At 45.5% G+C, this 19,911-nt stretch overlaps 1 protein-coding gene across 2 annotated transcripts; it reads left to right on the top strand.

Annotated features, from left to right (window-relative positions):
- The first annotated feature begins 714 nt into the window (after positions 1 to 714).
- On the top strand, positions 715 to 19,844 carry LOC109890976 (bone morphogenetic protein 7). 2 transcript variants are annotated; one of them, XM_020483190.2, is made up of 7 exons: positions 715 to 1,318; positions 16,135 to 16,324; positions 17,262 to 17,413; positions 17,932 to 18,138; positions 18,393 to 18,469; positions 18,643 to 18,753; positions 19,046 to 19,844. In XM_020483190.2, exons 1-7 carry the CDS (start codon positions 907 to 909, stop codon positions 19,193 to 19,195), a joined length of 1,299 nt encoding a protein of 432 aa, XP_020338779.1. In that variant the 5' UTR covers positions 715 to 906; the 3' UTR covers positions 19,196 to 19,844. The 2 variants fall into 2 exon arrangements, with proteins under 2 accessions (XP_020338779.1, XP_020338780.1); XM_020483191.2 differs by having other exon boundaries at positions 732 to 1,318; positions 17,265 to 17,413.
- The last annotated feature ends 67 nt before the right edge of the window (positions 19,845 to 19,911 follow it).

Raw genomic sequence — 19,911 nt, 5'->3', positions numbered from 1 at the left:
AGCTCAGGAGCAGAGGAGTGAGGAACCCTGGGACGGCCACACAGCGGGGGGAACGCCAGGCCTGAAGACTCTGTAGTTACAGTAATGGGAAAGGGAGGCACTTACACAGCAGGAGTCAATGCTGTGCCAAGAAGTAATCAACTGTCCCTAACTGTCACATGCTTCACTTGCAGTTCAAAATTAGGCTGGAGTGGAACCTTTGAGTCTGGATAGACCTATTGGAAACAGGTGCTTTCAGCTCTTCTAATTTATATTGGTATTTTGTGTGTGTGTGTGTGTGCGCGCACATGCCAGCATGCAAGCTAGTAAAAACTGTATGCGTAAATGTTGTCCCTATAGGAAAAGCTCAAATGAGATAAACTGTGATAATGATAAACTTGTGGTGGTTATACTATTTGCACACCTGCAAGTTTATCAGGTGCACAATTTAACAGAATCTACTGAATTCTTGTCTAAGTTACTTAGTAGCTATATGGCACCAGTTTATCAACTGATACACTAGTTGCAATCATGTCCAAACAAAGGATTGATAGGACAGGACAATTCGGTTTTAAACGTTTACCCAGATAGAGGTGCATACGCAACCAGCAACGACATTGACCCCCCCCCCCTCCCCCCTGATCCCCCACGGGGAAATCCCATCCCAGAGCCCACTGACCCCTCCCCTCAGATACTGCAACTCAATAAAGTCCGATGGCAGGGGAGCTGCTTGACATCGCAGCAGCAGCGCGAGCACACTCCAACAGCAATCGCGAGTGGTGTGCACCAATGCAGATGATGTGTGGCTGATGTTTGATTTAGTTTCTAAAGTAAAATCAGGGTCTAAATTCGTCCTCCAATGCATGCGGATTTGAGACACAAATTTTAGATAGCCTATCTCTACCCTTATATGAATCAATTACACGGATGAATTTGATAATGGTGGTTTTATTGCATCTACGTGCGTCGGCGATGGTTCTTGCTTGGGGTTATTGTATTTTGGCCGAGACAACTTTTTCTAACTTCACTCTGGATAACGAAGTTCAATCCAGCTTCATCCAGCGCCGTCTGCGGAACCAGGAGCGCCGGGAGATGCAGCGAGAAATCCTCTCCATCCTGGGGCTGCCCCACCGGCCCCGGCCGCACATCTACACCAAACATAACGCAGCCCCGATGTTTATGCTGAATTTGTACAACGCTATTTCCACTTATGGACAACAGCCCGCCGGCTACTCATATTATAAACCCGTCTTCACGACCCAGGGACCCCCGATGGTGACCCCCCAAGACAGCAGTTTTCTCAATGACGCGGATATGGTGATGAGCTTTGTCAATATTGGTATGTCCTTATCATCACCCTATCCAGAGACGTATCAATTCATTTCGATGGATATGAATTGAGAAGTTATTGTTTAGTCTACATTATCTCATTAATGCTGTAGCATAAAACAGCTTTCCCCATATATCTTACTTTATTTTTTAAAAGCAAAAATCATTTTAGTTCACCTTTACGCAAGAGACGACGCAGTCTTGACACAGGCTCTTAATCTCTTTAAACAGTTTTTTACTCAACACACCTCACATGAACATTACCTAGACGTTAGCTAAACAGCTGTTTATGTTTACTTTGTGATATCTGATACTGGCACTGTCATGCTGATAGTTTACAAAACACTCTTAATGCTTGCTTTGACTCATTCAGTGACTCAATGTCTCATCGCTAGGGTGGCCTACATTTCATTGGAAAATAGTTTTGAAAAACACTTATCACAGGGGTTCTCTGTGGACCTGTCTGGTCTGTAGGTCTGCTGACTAGGAGAGCAAAGGTCAGACAAGGTGAAGTGTGGGTGTGTTTTAATGCTCAGACAGAGCACTGCTGAGGATCCAGTGGTGCTCCCAGACAAGAGTCTCTCTGGGCTTAACCTAGCCTTATAGCACAGGAGTTGACTGAAAAAAACAGGCTTACTTCCAGTTTACCTGTTGGCATAAGGATTAAAGAGTGAAAGCTTTCTTCAATGCCTTTTTGTTGTCTGAAGGCACTTTGCAGAAAGGACAGTACTGTTGAACCCGAGTGCATTAGCTAAGTGTTTGTCTGTGTGTATGACGTTCGATTTGTGTACAGCTCCTAAATGTGGAGGCTTTGAGGTAACTTTCCCTGTGCTTCCGATAAGACTGCTCTAAGACTGTTCTGCATTCCGAGTTGTAAATGTTATGACAACATGGCTGTATCCGATTTCCCCTGAATCCTGTTAAAGCTCTGGGAGACCGGCTTCAGCAAGGCTTTGTTTCGCATGACTAGGATTTGAACAGGCATTTCAGTACCCTGGGGAGGGCAGGACAAGTTGACAAGGAGATAAAGACTCAGGTACTGCATCTAAATACTCTTTACAGGAGACAGCTGGCAGTGTGTGTGTAAATCAAGGGGAGGGGAGGGGGGGGGGGGGGGGTGCTTCCTTGGACATTATTGCGTTTCTAAAACCCAAATCCTGCTTTTGTTTCCTTTGGAGATCTCACTACGGGTCTGATATCACTAAAGTGAAACAGTAGACGGAATGGTGCCTGTGACTCCCACCCGGATGTGGCTTTTCTTCCAAAGACAACCATTTCCCCTTCATTGTCCTGTGTCAGGGCTTACAGGTTGGGCTTCATGGCCTGCTTTACATTTACATTTCAGTCATTTAGCTTATCCACTTATCCAGAGCAACTCACAGTAGTGAGAGCATATAGTTTCATACTGGTTCCCCATGGGAAACAAACCTACAACACTGGCGTTGGAAACACCATGCTCTACCAACTGAGCCACACAGGACCACTGTTTGTGTTAGGATGTCAGTTTATCATCAGGAATAGATTTGGCACTTTTACACTTTTATTCCAATTCACGTGAGAATGTACGGAGTGACCTTGTTAGAGAGAAGGGGAAGAAGTAAGTGCATGAACTCAGCAAAAAAAGAAACAGCCCTTTTTCAGGACCCTGTCTTTCAAAGATAATTCGTAAAAATCCAAATAACTTCACAGATCTTCATTGTAAAGAGTTTAAATACTGTTTCCCATGCTTGTTCAATGAACCATAAACAATTAATGAGCATGCACCTGTGGAACAGTCGTTAAGACACTAACAGCTTACAGATGGTAGGCAATTAAGGTCACAGTTATGAAAACTTAGTACACTAAAGGGGCCTTTCTACTGACTCTGAAAAACACCAAAAGAAAGATGCCCAAGGTCCCTTCTCATCTGCGTGAACGTGCCTTAGGCATGCTGCAAAAAGGCATGAGGACTGCAGATGTGGCCAGGGCAATAAATTGCTATGTCCGTCCTGTGAGACACCTAAGACAGCGCTACAGGGAGACAGGACGGACAGCTGATCGTCCTCGCAGTGGCAGATCACATGTAACAACACCTGCACAGGATCGGTACATCCGAACATCACATCTGCGGGACAGGTCCAGGATGGCAACAACAACTGCCCGAGTTACACCAGGAACGCACAATCCCTCCATCAGTGCTCAGACTGTCCACAATAGGCTGAGAGAGGCTGGACTGATGGTTTGTTGGCCTGTTGTAAGGCAGGTCCTCACCAGACATCACCTGCAACAACGATGCCTATGGGCACAAACCCACGGTCGCTTGACCAGACAGGACTGGCAAAAAGTGCTCTTCACTGATGAGTCGCGGTTTTGTCTTACCAGGGGTGATGGTCAGATTTGCGTTTATCGTCTAAGGAATGAGCGTTACACCGAGGCCTGTACTCTGGAGCGGTATTGATTTGGAGGTGGAGGGTCCGTCATGGTCTGGGGCGGTGTGTCACAGCATCATCGGACTGAGCTTGTTGTCATTGCAGGCAATCTCAACACTGTGCATTACAGAGAAGACATCCTCCTCCATCATGTGGTACCCTTCCTGCAGGCTCATCCTGACATGACCCTCCAGCATGACAATGCCACCAGCCATACTGCTCGTTCTGTACGTGATTTCCTGCAAGACAGGAATGTCAGTGTTCTGCCATGGCCAGCAAAGAGCCCAGATCTCAATCCTATTGAACACGTCTGGGACCTGTTGGATCGGAGGGTGAGGGCAGGGGCCATTCCCCCCAGAAATGTCTGGGAACTTGCAGGTGCCTTGGTGGAAGAGTGGGGCTCACAGCAAGAACTGGCAAATCTGGTGCAGTCCATGAGGAGGAGATGCACTGCAGTACTTAATGCAGCTGGTGGCCACATCAGAAACTGACTGTTATTTTTTTATTTTGACCCCCACCCCCTCCTTTGTTCAGGGACACATTATTCAATTTTTGTTAGTCACATGTCTGTGGAACTTTTTCAGTTCATGTCTCAGTTGATGAATCTTGTTATGTTCATACAAATATTTACACATGTTAAGTTTGCTGAAAATAAACGCAGTTGACAGTGAGAGGACGTTTCTTTTTTTGCTGAGTTTACATATGAAGGGCAGAGAAAAGAGAAAGAAAGATAAGGAAACACAGTGCCCCAATCCTCTCATGAACCAATGGCCACTCTCCTGTTGATTGGCAGTCTGTTTTCCCACCATTTTGTAAAGAGCCAGTCATGGTGGTCTCTGGAGTGATCGCTTAAAGCCAAACTGGATTATGGCATTTCCCCTCGACAAACCACAGCTTCCAGTGAGGGAAAGAGAGCTACTCCTCCCCCTCTCTCTACTGTATGTGCAGGTATATAGGTGGCCAACGTTGACGCTTCTTGGAAATTATGGAATCTGTTCAGTTTTATTTGTTTTGTGCCTTTCACTTTCTAAACAAATTAACGGTGGAAAAGCTTTGTCTTCCAATGCCCATTATTTTTGGAATTAGATGCTCGACTACCAGGTGTCCACATACTTTTGGCCATGGAGTGTATGCACATGCCCACAGACTCAGTGGTGTTAGAATCTCCAACCACCATCCAGTCTGCCCGCTACCAATATGTATTCATCTCATGTCCATGCAACACATCTGACCATACAGATGCAGTTTGACTGCACGCATCTGTAGCTTGCCTGCCCATCTGTGTGATTATAATAGAGCTACAGCGATACTGAATACAGAGCTCAGGCCTGCTTTAGCAGTCTGACTATATTCTGACTGCATGGTTCCTGGTTGGACTGAGTTGACCTGCATTCCTGCACTGTTAGTGCTTCTTGCTGGGATTCTGCCATAGGCTGATACAGATGTCTCTGGGATGTTCTTGCTCCCATGAGAACACACCTGCAGCATATGGGAATAGGAGACAGGCCTATCCGTCATATTTCACAGCTCTCCATGTGAAATGAAATAAAGAAGATTATGCTGTATAGTTAAAGTTTGACTTATAAGAGTTTTGGGATAAAAAAAAAGGGTTTTATAGTATAGACATAATGTAACTGTAAAAATGTATTACCTTTAAATGTGGCATGAATACAACCATTCATGGTGTTTTCATCTGATTGTCAAACAAATCACTTCAAAAAGTAGGTTACCTTCACACATTCATCCAAAATAATTCCAGCATCTGAACAGTGCGTTGTGCACCCGCCAACTTTCCTTCAATTCACAGGAGGTTGAAACTATCTCACTGGAGAAAGGATCCGAGCAAGCAAAACAGTGCCCCTCTGTCTTACTATATGTATCTGATGCCGTCTGGCCAAAAACAGTATGACATTTTTTGGCCAGACAGCATCAGATACATGGGCTACACATGCATGTCCTCTGCCTCAATGATAATAGCAGTATTACCTGCAGCACCTGTCTTTTTACTAAAGAAATTCGTTTTGTATCAAATCAAATTGTATTTCTCACATGCGTCGAATACAACAGGTGTTGAACAGGGAGTACAGGAGGTGACTAACCGCAAAATGCTCACTTACAAGCCCAACAATGCAGTTTTAAGAAAATAGAGTTAAGAAAACATTTAGTAAATAAAATAAAATAAAAAGTAACAATAAAATAACAATAATGAGGGGAACCGGGACTGAGTCAATGTGCGGGGGTACAGGTTAGTCAAGGTCATTTGTACATGTGGGTAGGGGTAAAGTGACTATGCATAAATAATAGACAGCGAGTAGCAGCAGTGTAAAAACAAAGGGTCAATGCAAATAGTCCGGGTGGCCATTAGATTAATTGTTGTTAAGGAGCCTTTTGGACCTAGGCTTGGCGCTCCGGTACCGCTTGCCGTGCAGTAGCAGAGAGAACAGTCTATGACGGTGACTGGAGTCTTTGACAATATTTGGGATCTTCCTCTGACACCACCTAGTATATAGGTCCTGGATGGCAGAAAGCTTGGCCCCAGTGATGTACTGGGCTGTACGCACTACCCTCTGTAGTGCCTTACGGTCAGATGCCGAGCAGTTACCATGCCTGGTAGTGATGCAACCGGTCAACTTTCTTGGTGTGTTTGGACCATGATAGTTTGTTGGTGATGTGGACACCAAGGAACTTGAATCTCTTAACCTGCTCCACTACAGCCCCGTCGATGTGAATGTGGGTGTGTTCGACCCTCCTTTTCCTGTTGTCCATGATCATCTCCTTTGTCTTGCTCACATTGAGGGAGAGGTTGTTGTCCAGGCACAACACTGCCAGGTCTCTGGCCTCCTCCCTACTGGCTGTCTTATCATTGTCGGTGATCAGGCCTACCACCGTTTTGTCGTCAGCGAACTTAGTGGTGGTGTTGGAGTCGGGCATGGCCACGCAGTCGTGGGTGAACAGGGTGTACAGGAGGTGGCTAAGCACACACTCTTGAGGAGCCCCCATGTTGAGGATCAGCGTTGCAGATGTGTTGTTGCCTACCCTTACCACCTGGGGGCAGCCAGTCAGGAAGTCCAGGATACAGTTGCAGAGGGAGGTGTTTAGTCCCAGGGTCCTTAGCTTAGTGATGAGCTTTGGGCACTATTGTGTTGAATGCTAAACTGTAGTCAATGAACAGCATTCTCAGCATAGTTGTTCCTTTTGTCCAGATGGTAAAGGGCAGTGTGGAGTGCGATTTAGATTGCATCATATGTGGATCTGTTGGCGGTATGCAAATTGTAGTGGGTCTAGGGTTTCTGGGATGACGGTGTCGATGTGAGCCATGACCAGCCTTTCAAAGCACTTCATCGACACTGACGTGAGTGCTACGGGGTGGTAGTCATTTACACAGGTTAACTTTGCTTTCTTGGGCACAGGGACTATGGTGCTTGAAACATGTAGGTATTACAGACCCGGTCAGGGAGAGGTTGAAAATGTCAGTGAAGACACTTTCCAGTTGGTACACGTCCTGGTAATCTTTCTGGCCCCGCGGCCTTGTGAATGTTTACCTTTTTAAAGGTCTTGCTCACATCAGCTACGGAGAACGTGATAACACTGTCGTCCGGAACAGCTGGTGCTCTCATGCATGCTTCAGTGTTGCTTGCCTCGAAGCGATCATAAAAGGCATTTAGCCCATCTGGTAGACTCGCGTCACTGGGCAGCTTGCGGCTGGGTTTCCCTTTGTAGTCCATAATAGTTGGCAAGCCCTGCCAAATCTGACGAGCGTAGGATTCAATCTTAGTCCTGTATTGACACGTTGCCTGTTAGATGGTTTTTCTAAGGGCATAGCAGGATTTCTCTTACAAGCATCCAGATTATTTTCCCGCTCCTTGAAAGCGGCAGCTCAAGCCTTTAGCTCGATGTGGATGTTGCCTGTAAACCATGGCTTCTGGTTGGGATGTGTACATATGGTCACTTTGGGGACATCGTCGTTGTGAAAGCACTTATTGATGAAGCCGGTGACTGAGATGGTATACTCCTCAATGCCATTAGATGAATCCCAGAACATATTTCAGTCTTTGCTAGCAAAACAGTTCTGTAGCGTAGCATCCGCATCATCTGACCACTTCCGTATTGAGCGAGTCACTGGCACTTCCTGCTTTAGTCTTTGCTTGTAAGTAGGAATCAGGAAGATCGAATTATGGTCAGATTTGCCAAATGGAGGGGGAGTAAGAGCTTTGTACACATCTCTGTGAGTGGAGTAAAGGTGGTCTTGAGTTTTTTTCCCTCTGGTTGCACATGTGACATGCAGGTAGAAATGAGGTAAAACATATTTAAGTTTGCCTGCATTAAAGTCCCTCGCCACTAAGAGAGCTGCTTCTGGATTAGCATTTTTTTGTTTGCTTATGGCCTTATACATCTCGTTGAGTGCGGTCTTAGTTCCAGCGTCGGTTTGTGGTGGTAAAAAGGCGGCTATGAAAAATATAGATGAAAACTCTCTTGGTCTATAGTGTAGTCTACAGGTTATCATGAGGTACTCTACCTCATGCAAACAATACCTCAAGACTACCTTAATATTAGACATCGCACACACCCCCATCCCATGGAAAACCCAACCAACTATATATTATCTGTGTCGTCGTTCAGCCACAACTCGGTTAAACATCAGATATTACAGTTTTTAATGTCCCGTTGGTAGGATAGTCTCGTTTATTCTCCAGCGATTGCACATTGGCCAATAGAACGAATGGTAGAGGTGGGTTACCCACTCGCCGAGTAATTCTTACAAGGCACACTGATCTGCGACCCCTGTATTTCCTTATTTTCTTCATCGGAATGACAGGGATTTGGGCCTTTTGGGCAACATTATATATTTCGCGTCACACTCATTTAAGAAAAAATCTTCTTCCAGCTCAAGGTGCGTAATCGCTGTTTTGATGTCCAGAAGATCTTTTGGGTCATAAGAGATGGTAGCATCAACATTATGTACAAAATGAGTTTCAAACAATGCAAAAAAATACACACAAAATAACACAATTGGTTGGGAGCCCGTAAACCGGCAGCCATCCACTCCGGCCTCATTCTTCACCCTAGAGTCTAAGGTCCGGGCTGGGTATCTACTACCTCGTCGAGAACAGGTTTCCCTAATCAATTCAAATCAAATGTTATTTGTCACGTGTTAAGCAGATGTTATTGTGGGTGGCGTGAATTGCTTGTGTTTCATGCTCCAACGGCGCAGTAATATCTAACAAGTAATATCTAACAATTTCACAACAATACACACAATACACACAAATCTAAAGTAAAGGAATGGAATGGAATTAAGAATATATAAATATTTGGACGAGCGATGTCAGAGCGGCATAGAGTAAGATAGGATAGGATACAGAATATACACTACCGTTCAAAAGTTTGGGGTCTCAGAAATGTCCTTGTTTTTGAAAGAAAAGGTCATTTTTTGTCCATTAAAATAACTTAACATTTATCAGAAATACAGTGTAGACAATGTTAATGTTGTAAACGACTATTGTAGCTGGAAACAGCTGATTTTAATTACATTTTTTAATTTATTTCATTTTAATGGAATATCTACATAGGCCTACAGAGGCCCATTATCAGCAGCCATCACTCCTGTGTTCCAATGGCACGTTGTGTTAGCTAATCCAAGTTTATCATTTTAAAAGGCTAATTGATTATTAGAAAACCCTTTTCCAATTATGTTAGGACAGCTGAAAGCTGTTGTCCTGATTAAAGAAGCAATAAAACTGGCCTTCTTTCGACTAGTTGTATCAGAAATCAAGGTAAGACACAGATGCAGAACAGTTGAATAAACAATGGTTTATTAGACCAAGGGACAGGCAAGAGACAGGTCAATGCAGGCAAGGGTCAATAATCCAGAGAAGGGGCAAGGGTACAGGTCAGCAGGCAGGGTCAGGGGCAGGCAGAGTGGTCCGGCAGGTGGGTACAGAGACGGGAAGAGGCGAGGGTCAAAACCAGGAGGGCAAGAAAAAGAGAGGCTGGGAAAAAAACGGAGCTGACAGGACAAACGCTGGTAAGCTTGACAAACAAGATGAGCTGGCAACAGACAAACAGAGAACACAAGTATATACAAGTGGGGCAAAAAAGTATTTAGTCAGCCACCAATTGTGCAAGTTCTCCCACTTAAAAAGATGAGAGAGGAGAGGAGTCTTGTTCTGTGCTCAAACTGAGCAAGCGGTGATGAATGCGGACATGTCTGGGACCATAGTAGGCCACCAAATGTGCTGTTACACAAAGGACAGGGTCCGACGGGCGCCAGTGTGGCAGACCAGCCTGGAAGATTGGGCCCACTCCAGGACTGCGGAGTGGCCCGTGTCAGGTACGAACATCCGGTTATCAGGGCCCCCTGGGGTTTGGCTGGAAACACTGCCTCACGGACCAGCTTCCCTATCCCCCAGCTCGCCAGGAAGGATGGTCTCGGGTTCCGGGGTAGTAGTCATGGGGCTATAGCGGAAGGACAATGCATCCGGCTTGACATTCTTGGATCCCAGCCAGCCAGTACGAAAGGGAGAAGTTGAACCGTGAACAGCAGGGCCCATCTGGCTTGCCTGGAGTTGAGGCGCTTGGCGGAGCGGAGATACTCCAGGTTCTTGTGGTCAGTCCACATGATGAACAGATGTTCCGCCCTCTTCAGCCATTCCTCCAACGCGATCTTCACCGCGAGAAGTTCCCGATTCCCCACATCGTCAATGCACGGGCACATGGTCTTGTTATTATTCTCCATGAAGAAGAAGCCTGTGCCGGCGGGGGGAGGAAGAGGGACGGATAAATCCAGTAGCTAGGGAGTGGCGTGGTGCAAGGGAGAAGGTCAATCCTGCAGTCATAGGGTTGGTACGGCAGAAGCAACATGGCCCAAGCCTTGCTGAACACATCCCAGAGGTCCTGGTACTCCGCGGAAATGGCGGAGCGGTCTGGGGCACCTTCCGAGCCCCCAGGAAGATGTCCCGGGTCAGGTTGTGCTGACTTCAGGCAATGGGCGTGGCACAACAGGTTCCAGCCATGATGGCACCAGTAGACCAGTTAATGAGGAGATTGTGTCATTAAAGCCAGGAGAATCCCAATGTAACGGGAATCAGAGGGGACTTAATGAGCAGGAACTGGATAGCCTCGATGTGGTTCCCTGACACCCGTAGGTGGATGGGAGTGGTGTTGTGGGTGACTCTGCCTAAACAGTGCCAGTCCAGCGCTCTAACGTCCATGGGAATGGAGAGGGGCTGAGTGTGGATGTTCAACTCGGATGCCAGGGTAGTGTCCAAAAAACTCTCGTCAGCCCCAGAGTCAATGAGAACCCGGAGAGATTTGGACTGGTCTCCCCACAGTAGAATGTCATGAAAAGGGGTGCGAGCAAGGGAAGCAGGAATGTTCTCCATATGGCCCACCAGAGTCCTTTCTCCTACCAGTGAGTCTGGCTTCTTTAAAGGACAAGAGGACACAAAATGACAAAGAATCCCGCAATACAGACAACTCTTTGTGTCGATCCTGTTTTGCCATTCCAGCTCTGCCTAGTGGCATAGTCTCAGGAAGTGATGACTCGGCCGTCTTCAGCAGCCCTCGGGGCAGGTCTTGAAGCCTCCGGTCCTCTCTGCAACGAGACCGTCGGGAGCTTCCGGGTTGACTCAGAGGCAATGTGATATCCCTGGGCGTGCGAATGAAATCCATATTCTTCTCCCTCCGTCATTCCCGTAATCGCCCATCGATACGGATGGTCAAAGCAATGAGGAAATCGAGCTCCGTAGGTAACTCCCGGGCTCCAAACTCATCCTTAACCTCCTCCGAGGTGCCGTGCAAGAACATATCAAACAGTGCCTCTTGATTCCAAGAACTCTCTGCTGCCAACATGCGGAAATCCACCGCATAATCAGCTACACTGCAGGAGTCCTGCCGAAGCTGGATTAGCTTCCGGCTGGCCTCTCGCCTGGGGAACGGGGCATCAAAGACCTTCCTCACTTCTTCCACAAAACCCTCCAGACTAGCGCATATGGCCGGCTGTTGTTCCCACACGGCGGTAGCCCAGGTAAGAGCCCTCCCGGACATCAGTGTGATGAGGTAGGCTATCTTGGAGCGATCCGAGGGGAAGGAGGAGAGCTGAAGCTTGAAGATGAGGGTACACTCCATTGAAGCATTCCGGCAGAGGTATGCGGGGCTCCCGAGAAGGTGGAGTGACCGATGAGCCGGCAATGCTAGTAGCTGTGGAGCTTTGGGGTTACCACCGTGCTAGGCGACCTCCCTGAGAATCCGTGGAATTTCTCCAGCAAATTGGCCAATGCCCAGTCATGGTGGTCAGCCAACGTTTGGACCCCCTCTCCAAGGCCACGAAGCAATTTCTCGTGCCTACCGAGGGTGGCTCTCTGGGTGGAGATGGCGTTGCGCAGCTGGGCCGTGTCTGCTGGGTCAGTCATGGCCAGTTCATACTATCAGAAATCAAGGTAAGACCCAGATGCAGACACGTTGAATAAACAATGGTTTAATAGTCCAAGGGGCAGGCAAGAGACAGGACATGGCAGGCAAGGGTCAATAATCCACAGAAGGGGCAAAGGTACAGGTCGGCAGGCAGGGTCAGGGGCGGGCAGAGTGGGCCGGCAGGAGGGTACAGAGATGGGACAGGCAAGGGTCAAAACCAGGAGGGCGAGAAAAAGAAAAGCTCATGAGGCCCCTTGATGATGTTAGGCAATTGCCTCTTCTGCCTAATGGTAAGTCCGCCAGTGTGTGAACCCAACAGGCTAAATTGAAAGCTGACTGTTTATCATGGTAATCTGATTTTGGGGGAGAATAAGGAGATTACACCAGGGATTTATACTCTATACTCATAATACTATAATTCCTCCAATTATTTTTTTTATCCCTTTTTGAAAGATTGCTTTATTTTTCCGTTGGACACGGTTTTAGCTGAAATGCCAAGCAAGGTGTAAGGTTGTTTTGGTGGATAAAGTAATCTGATCCAAGAAATAGAGTTTTCGAACATAAACCACAGAATTTTGTCAAACTTCTACCAGTGGCGTTCGGTGCTGTTTACGGATAAGGGAGGACTATATATATATATTTTTTTTTAGCATGGCCTTATTTCTATTACAGCATATTGGATGACTGTCATTCATATTCCATTCACCCAGCTCAGTGTATCATTGTACATAATACTCCAATTCTCCCGATACCCATGAGGTTGCTACAACCTATTCTATGAATTAAAGTTTATAATGTATGTAGGTGCACATGTCAAGAAACACATTTGAGTAATCAAGATGACAGACAGTGGCACATTCAGTGACACAGTCTTGGCACACTCTTGCTTTCATCTAGCTGATCTAGGGTGGAATCATTAGTCCAAACAGTTGCAATCAAAAGTTTATATTGGACAAATTCATGTAGGTTTACCCCTGTTTCAGGTGCCATATGGAGTTGTTTCAAAGTCATACCATGGATCATTTAACAATTTGATTTAGGTATCCAATATCTTTGTATTTTTTATTATTTGATAAAATATAGAATTTGGCCTTTACTTCTATATAAAAATGCATTGAATAACACATTCATAAATGGCAAATAAGACAGTCCAAAAAGTATCATAAGGAATAAGGTTTTGTCTGTCCTTTATCTAGGAGATATAAGAAAGCTCAGGAGATATATATATTTTGTTCCTTGTAGTTTTGTGGCAATGGTTTATTTATTTCTTCCATTCATTTGAATGGGTTACTTTTAGACGAGGCCATGGGGCTTGTGGCCAAACTGTTCGGATGCTACAGACGTTTTTGTGAGAAGACAGGTTTTCGGGATGTCTCCTAGTCGGACAGACAGCGCTGTAACTTTCCACCGCAGAAGGGCGACATAGGTGAATGCGGCAGATTGAGATTCAGACATTGTAAAAAAATATATCTCTAGCTTGAACTGAGGGATTTTGATGGAGATTTTTTTATTGTTACTTCGATTGACACAATATTCTTGTTTTTGTATTTATTTACGGATAGCCAAGGGCACTCTCCAACACTCAGATCATACAAATCATTTACAAACTAAGCATGTGTGTTTAGTGAGTTCGCCAGATCAGAGGCAGTAGGGATGACCAGGGATGTTCTCTTGGTAAGTGTTGAATTTGACAATTTTCCTGTCTTGTTAAGCATTTCAAATGTAATGATAATTTTGGGTGTCAGGGAAAATGAATTGAGTAAAAAGTACATTTATTTTCTTTAAGAATGTTGTCAAGTAAAAGTGAACGTTGTCAAAAATATAAATAGTAAAGTACAGATGCCTCCAAAAACTCTTGAAATAGTACTTTCAAGTATTTTTACTTAAGTACATTACACATCTGGCTGTCTGCCAGTCAGTCTGTGTTTCAGCTTACTGATTTTCTAGGCTTTAGTTGTGCCTCTGATGTAGGATATTCATAAACTTCACCCATATATTTTGATTGGCAGCTGAAAATTATTAACGCCAGCACGGCAAGTTGAACCCTTCGTCATGAGCAAAGAAAAGTGTTGAAATGCCTCACAAAGAGAAGTTTGCATATCTGAGGGCTGATCTCTGGAGCTAATGGTCCCTAACGTAAACACACCAAGTCCTTACAAGCAATTATTGCCTTCATAAAAACGCCCCTGGTTTCTTTCCAGCGTTTAATTGCGGTCAAACAAATGACTAGCAGGGTTCAGAATGCTCTTCTTTATGGCGTATGTGTGTGTTGTGCATGTGTGTGCGGTTAGAAGTCGTTTTAAGGGGTTTAAAGCATTTTGGTGCATGTGTGCTGCATTAAGTTGTGTGTCTGCTGTAAGAGGGTTTATGCTATTGTGTGTGTGTGTGTGTGTGTGTGTGTGTGTGTGTGTGTGTGTGTGTGTGTGTGTGTGTGTGTGTGTGTGTGTGTGTGTGTTATCCGGCACTGAAACAATACCAAGGCATGAGTGAGACAGACGTATGATGTCATGGCGGCTGCCAGTGGGCAGGATGTGTTTAAGGTGGGTAATCATCACTCCACTCTGCACACCTCCAGTGTGGGAAGTCCCCCATTGCTCCGGAGACCTCCACCAAACTTTCCAAGGACAAACACATTGGGTAACACTGTAAAAACATGGCGTTTGAAACCTCCAGGAAATCTTTGGCTCTGCCCCACCACCATTATTCTGGAAACTCTGAGAGTAGCTCAGCTGTTTCAGGGCAGGGTGGGATATCGTGGATCTCAGTGGTGGCCCTTCAAAAGGTTCATTTCAACTGTTGGGATTTATCAAGCATACTCTCAGAAAGCCCGTTCATATAAATGATATTTTATAGCTTTATCATTACCTCCAGATTATAGTACTTTACGTATAGTGGTTAAATGCATTCTCCTATAGTAGGGTGGATTATGGAAAACATACTGTACACTAAGTGTACAACACATTAGCAACATTTTTCTAATATTGCCCTCAGAACAGCCTCAATTTGTCAGAGCATGGACTCTACAAGGTGTCGAAAGCGTTCTACCGGGATTCTGGCCCATGTTGACTCCAATGCTTCCCACAGTTGTGTCAAGTTGGCTGGATGTCCTTTGGGTGGTGGACCATTGTTGATACACACGGGAAACTGTTGAGCGTGAAATACCCAGCAGCGCTGCAGTTCTTGACACACAAATTTGTGCGCCTCCCACCTACTACCATACCCCGTTCAAAGGCACTCAATTATTTGTCTTTCCCATTCACCCTCTGAATTGCATACGTACACAATCCGTCTCAATTGCCTCAAGGCTTAAAAGTCCTTCTTTAATCCTTCAGCTACACTAATTGAAGTGTATTGACATCAAGGTGACATCAATAAGGGATCATAGCTTTCAACTGAATTCACCTGGTCAGTCTATGTCATGGAAAGAGCATGTCTTGTATTATCAGTGTATTGAAGATGATGACATTATGACCATAGTGTTTCTGCAGGGTGTATGTCTGCATGTGCATTGGATTGGCTGCTGTGGTTTTCCAGTCAGTGCTTTTCTTGTGGTCAGCACATGTGTGCAATTTAAACATAGAGCCAAATTGAGCCTTGAGTGTGGTTTTCCTCCCACATTGGCACATTATGCAGACTGATGTTTAGATCAATCAGCTCTCTCATGGAAGCAGGAGTTTCCTATTTTTGACACAGTGCATCCTATATGTGGGCTGAGCAATGTGGATCAGAAGACTTTGATTCAGCGACAGTTTTGACAGAATTAAACCATGGACTGGATTCCGATCTGATTGTATTCACAGCAGTGGGTGTGTTGGGACACATGCACCCCCACTGTTTCAAAAGACCAGGGGATGTGGCGAGAAAAGGGAGGTGCCTTTAACCATCCAGCGTCTGTGTTAGTTGTACAGCTCATAATGGGTGAGGTTAGCCATTGGAAAAAGCTGATCCGGGGTGAGTTGGTATCAGTAGTGAGTAACCTCTTCTCTTCCCCATCTCCTTTCATCAGCTAAGCTGGATCAGGATGTCCTGTCTTCTCAGCACAACAGGGAATTCCGCTTTGACTTGTCCCGGATCCCAGAGGGAGAAGCTGTCTCCGCTGCAGAGTTCCGAATCTATAAGGACTACATCGGAGAACGTTCTGAGAATGAGACCTTGCACGTGAGCGTGTACCAGGTGCTACAGGAGCCCTCTGACAGGTGACGCCTCTTCCATTAATCTTTGTGTGTGTGTGGCCTTATAAAACGTTATACCACTCCCTGAAACAGCAGAGACGCCACCTTGAACAAATAGAGCACCCCCACAAACACCACCCTCAATGCCCACACCTCCACCATTCACTTAATCCCCCTTCTCCATTACCTAACACCCCTCCCTTAACCCAACCCCTCTCTTCCTGGAGAACAGACCACACTAGGCGTTTTGATTGGAGTGAACAATAGTTGGATTTCTCCAACGAGTAAAAACACCCCCTTCTCTCCAACACACACAAACACACAGCTTGTCATGCTCGGTGACATCAGAGCTCAGTCGTGTGTAGGCATGGCCTGTCCCACAGCGGTGACGGTGAGGCTATGAAGGTGCTGAGAACAAAAGCATTGTTATTCAGAGACACGTTTGCCTTTCATACAGACAAGGCAGCAAGACAAAGAGACAGCCTGAGGAGTAAGCCTGGGGGCCTGAAACTCAATCTGCAAACAAAGCCATTGTCTGTGAGATATGCCCCAATCAGTCTGGGAATTTTCATCTGTGATAAAGAGAGAGCCATTATTAAAAGAGCTATCGGCAGGGTTAGATCGACACTGCGTGTTGTCTCTTGTTTTGGATTTCATGTATCCTGTGTTCTCTCTGGGTGGCTAATCTTTACTGTTATTAGAATATGAATCTACCATCTAGATCAACTTTTATATAACTGCTTTACTTTTACATACTGCACTAGATAGCATCACACCTGCTACTGAGGAGAAGGGTTTGAATTGCAATGTGAAGTGGCAAGGCTATACACTTATGCAGATTTTAGTCAACCAATGTTAGAATTTAGAGCACACTTCCTAGGTCGGAAACTCTTTGTTGTGTATCTAACTGTTAGACTGCATGTGCTGTGTATCTAATGTTAGTAGTCTGCATGCCCCGTAGTAGTGACGACTACCTGTTCCTTCTGGACACGCGGGTGGTGTGGGCTGCAGAGGAGGGCTGGCTTGTGTTTGACATCACGGCCACCAGTAACCAGTGGGTGGTGAACCCGGACCAGAACCTGGGCCTGCAGCTGGCTCTGGAGAGTATGGACGGTGAGTCACTGTCTGAGTTAAAAGGGTGCTGTATGTCCACTTGTCCAACAGAGATAGAGCTCTATGCCTGGTACACACCCAACACATAAGATTGAACTGAAGCATACCAATATCAAAGACGATTTATTATATTGACAAGATATTCAAGTGACCGCTCTAACAATAGAAATATATGTCCTCAACGATGGAAGGCAGGCGAGAACAGATGGAACAGTTCTATCCAATGAGAGGGCAGATATGCGTGTGAACAACAGGCGCAACTAAGTTGCTTCTCTCAAAGTTGCCGGAATGCCACGTGCATCCACTTGTATCAGTACATTTGTAACAGCCTTAAACTGCTATTCGATCAAATAAGCCTCAGGTAATTCGACGCTCTCACATAGACCTCCATTAAAAAAAAGGGCTTATCTCACACGGGCAGATTTTGGCCAGAGTAAATCCTCTGGCTTCACCTCTCCCTCTTTGCCCAATGTGTACCCTGGACTGAAGTGTGCATGTCTTTCTGTCTCCCCCTACAGGTCAGAGTGTGAACCCCAGACTAGTGGGGCTGCTGGAGGGCAGTGGGCCCCAGGACAAGCAGCCCTTCATGGTGGCCTTCTTCAAGGCAACCGAGGTTCGCCTCCGCAGCGTCCGTTCTGCCCACGGCCACAAGGGGCGCAACCCCAACCGCTCCAAAAAACCCAAGACTCCCCAGGATGCACTGAAGGTTGCTGAGGCTGCAGCAGGTGCACAAACGGAGCACCCACTTGGAGCACAAGGAATCAGTCATCTAGCCACTAGCCACTATACACAGACATTATCGGATAAACTTGTAACATAATGATAGAAAAATGGCTGCTCCTTTGACATGTTAGAGTACTTTGTGTTGATTAAAGCATTCAGGCTATGGATAATAGATAGCATATACCAAGATACAGTGCTCACAGTTGATTGTGTTGATTCATCTGTAATGTTGTTCATATGACCCATTGTCTTTCAGAGACCCTCAGCACAGACCCGAAACAGGGCTGTAAGAAGCATGAGCTGTATGTCAGCTTCAGAGATCTGGGATGGCAGGTACAGTACCACGACTCTTTCTATCACACCAGTCCTGTTCTGATCTGAGCACGTCCTCCTCTTTCTCTGTTCACCCACTTAGATAGGTGTTTGACTTCACTAGATTCAATGACATCTGCATCTCCGTTGGTTGGATGTGCTGTTGTTATGAGTCCTATCACTTGTCCTCTCAGGACTGGATCATTGCACCAGAGGGCTACGCAGCGTACTACTGCCAGGGCGAATGTGCTTTTCCTCTGAACTCCTACATGAACGCTACCAATCATGCCATTGTGCAGACTCTGGTAAGAATATTCATGGTTTTCATGAATCATATCATCATGTACATTTCTGAGAGGGTTGAATATGGCATTTACTCAGGGTTTCACTGTAGGTTCTCTAGCTTCGTTGTAAATATAACCATTCAGCAGCTGATTGAAATTCTTATATTCATTTTGTGAAATCAAAGCGCTCTTTGATGTCTCACATCCTGTGAGAAAAACTGCTGAAGTATCAACACACATTTTCCCACACACTTGAATCTTTCTAATTGTGGCTGATTTCCCTGATACTGGTATTATATTCTATCCCCCGCAGGTCCACTTCATAAACCCAGAGACAGTGCCCAAACCCTGTTGTGCCCCCACCCAGCTCCATGGCATCTCAGTCCTCTACTTTGACGACAGCTCCAACGTCATCCTAAAGAAGTACCGCAACATGGTGGTCAGAACCTGCGGCTGCCACTGACCACCATCAGACCTCCACTTCCCAGGATACACGGGGGCTAGTAGAGGAAGATAAGGAAGAGGGGATGGTGCAGGGAAATTCATTTACTGCCTGATCTATAAGGACCTGTTGCTTCAGGACTTGCAGGAAGACCAACTTCCTTTATTATTGTCTGCAAACTGACAAGTACATAAAGTACTGGCAAAGATGTTCTACTTTATTGCCTTGGTGCATTGAAACAAGTAGAGCCATATTGCCTTAGTGCAACTGCAAAGAGGATCTTTGGCATCTGGACTGTATACACTACATGGTGCATGACACACAGGATCAAGAATGCTCATCTAGAGACCATCATAGAATTCCCAGTCAATACCATGAAGGAATGAAACATCAGACATTGAACTGTCGTCAATTTATTTATAAGCTCATTTGACTTCAGTGATCAAAGTAAGGAAAGCGTTGATGAATACAAAAAGTCAGCCCCGAGGACAGAGGCATGAGACTCCAATGAAATGTTAGAGATGCTCAATAACTGATACAAATTTAGAATTGAGCAATTGTTTGTTTGTCCACAAGCAGACATTTGACAGTGTCTTTTAAAAAGATAAGCGCTGCTGTGTGAACTCTGCGTCTCTGTGTAAAAACATTGGCATTAAACGGTCTACAAATATGTGTTTACTTTGACACATGATTATTTATTTTACAGCATACATTCTTTTTCACAAGCAGCTGGGTTT

The sequence above is a fragment of the Oncorhynchus kisutch genome, linkage group LG5, assembly GCF_002021735.2.
Source record: "Oncorhynchus kisutch isolate 150728-3 linkage group LG5, Okis_V2, whole genome shotgun sequence".
NCBI classification, from domain to species: domain Eukaryota; kingdom Metazoa; phylum Chordata; class Actinopteri; order Salmoniformes; family Salmonidae; genus Oncorhynchus; species Oncorhynchus kisutch.
The sequence above is the reverse complement of the archived record's forward strand: the minus strand, read 5'-3'. Positions and strand labels throughout refer to the sequence as shown.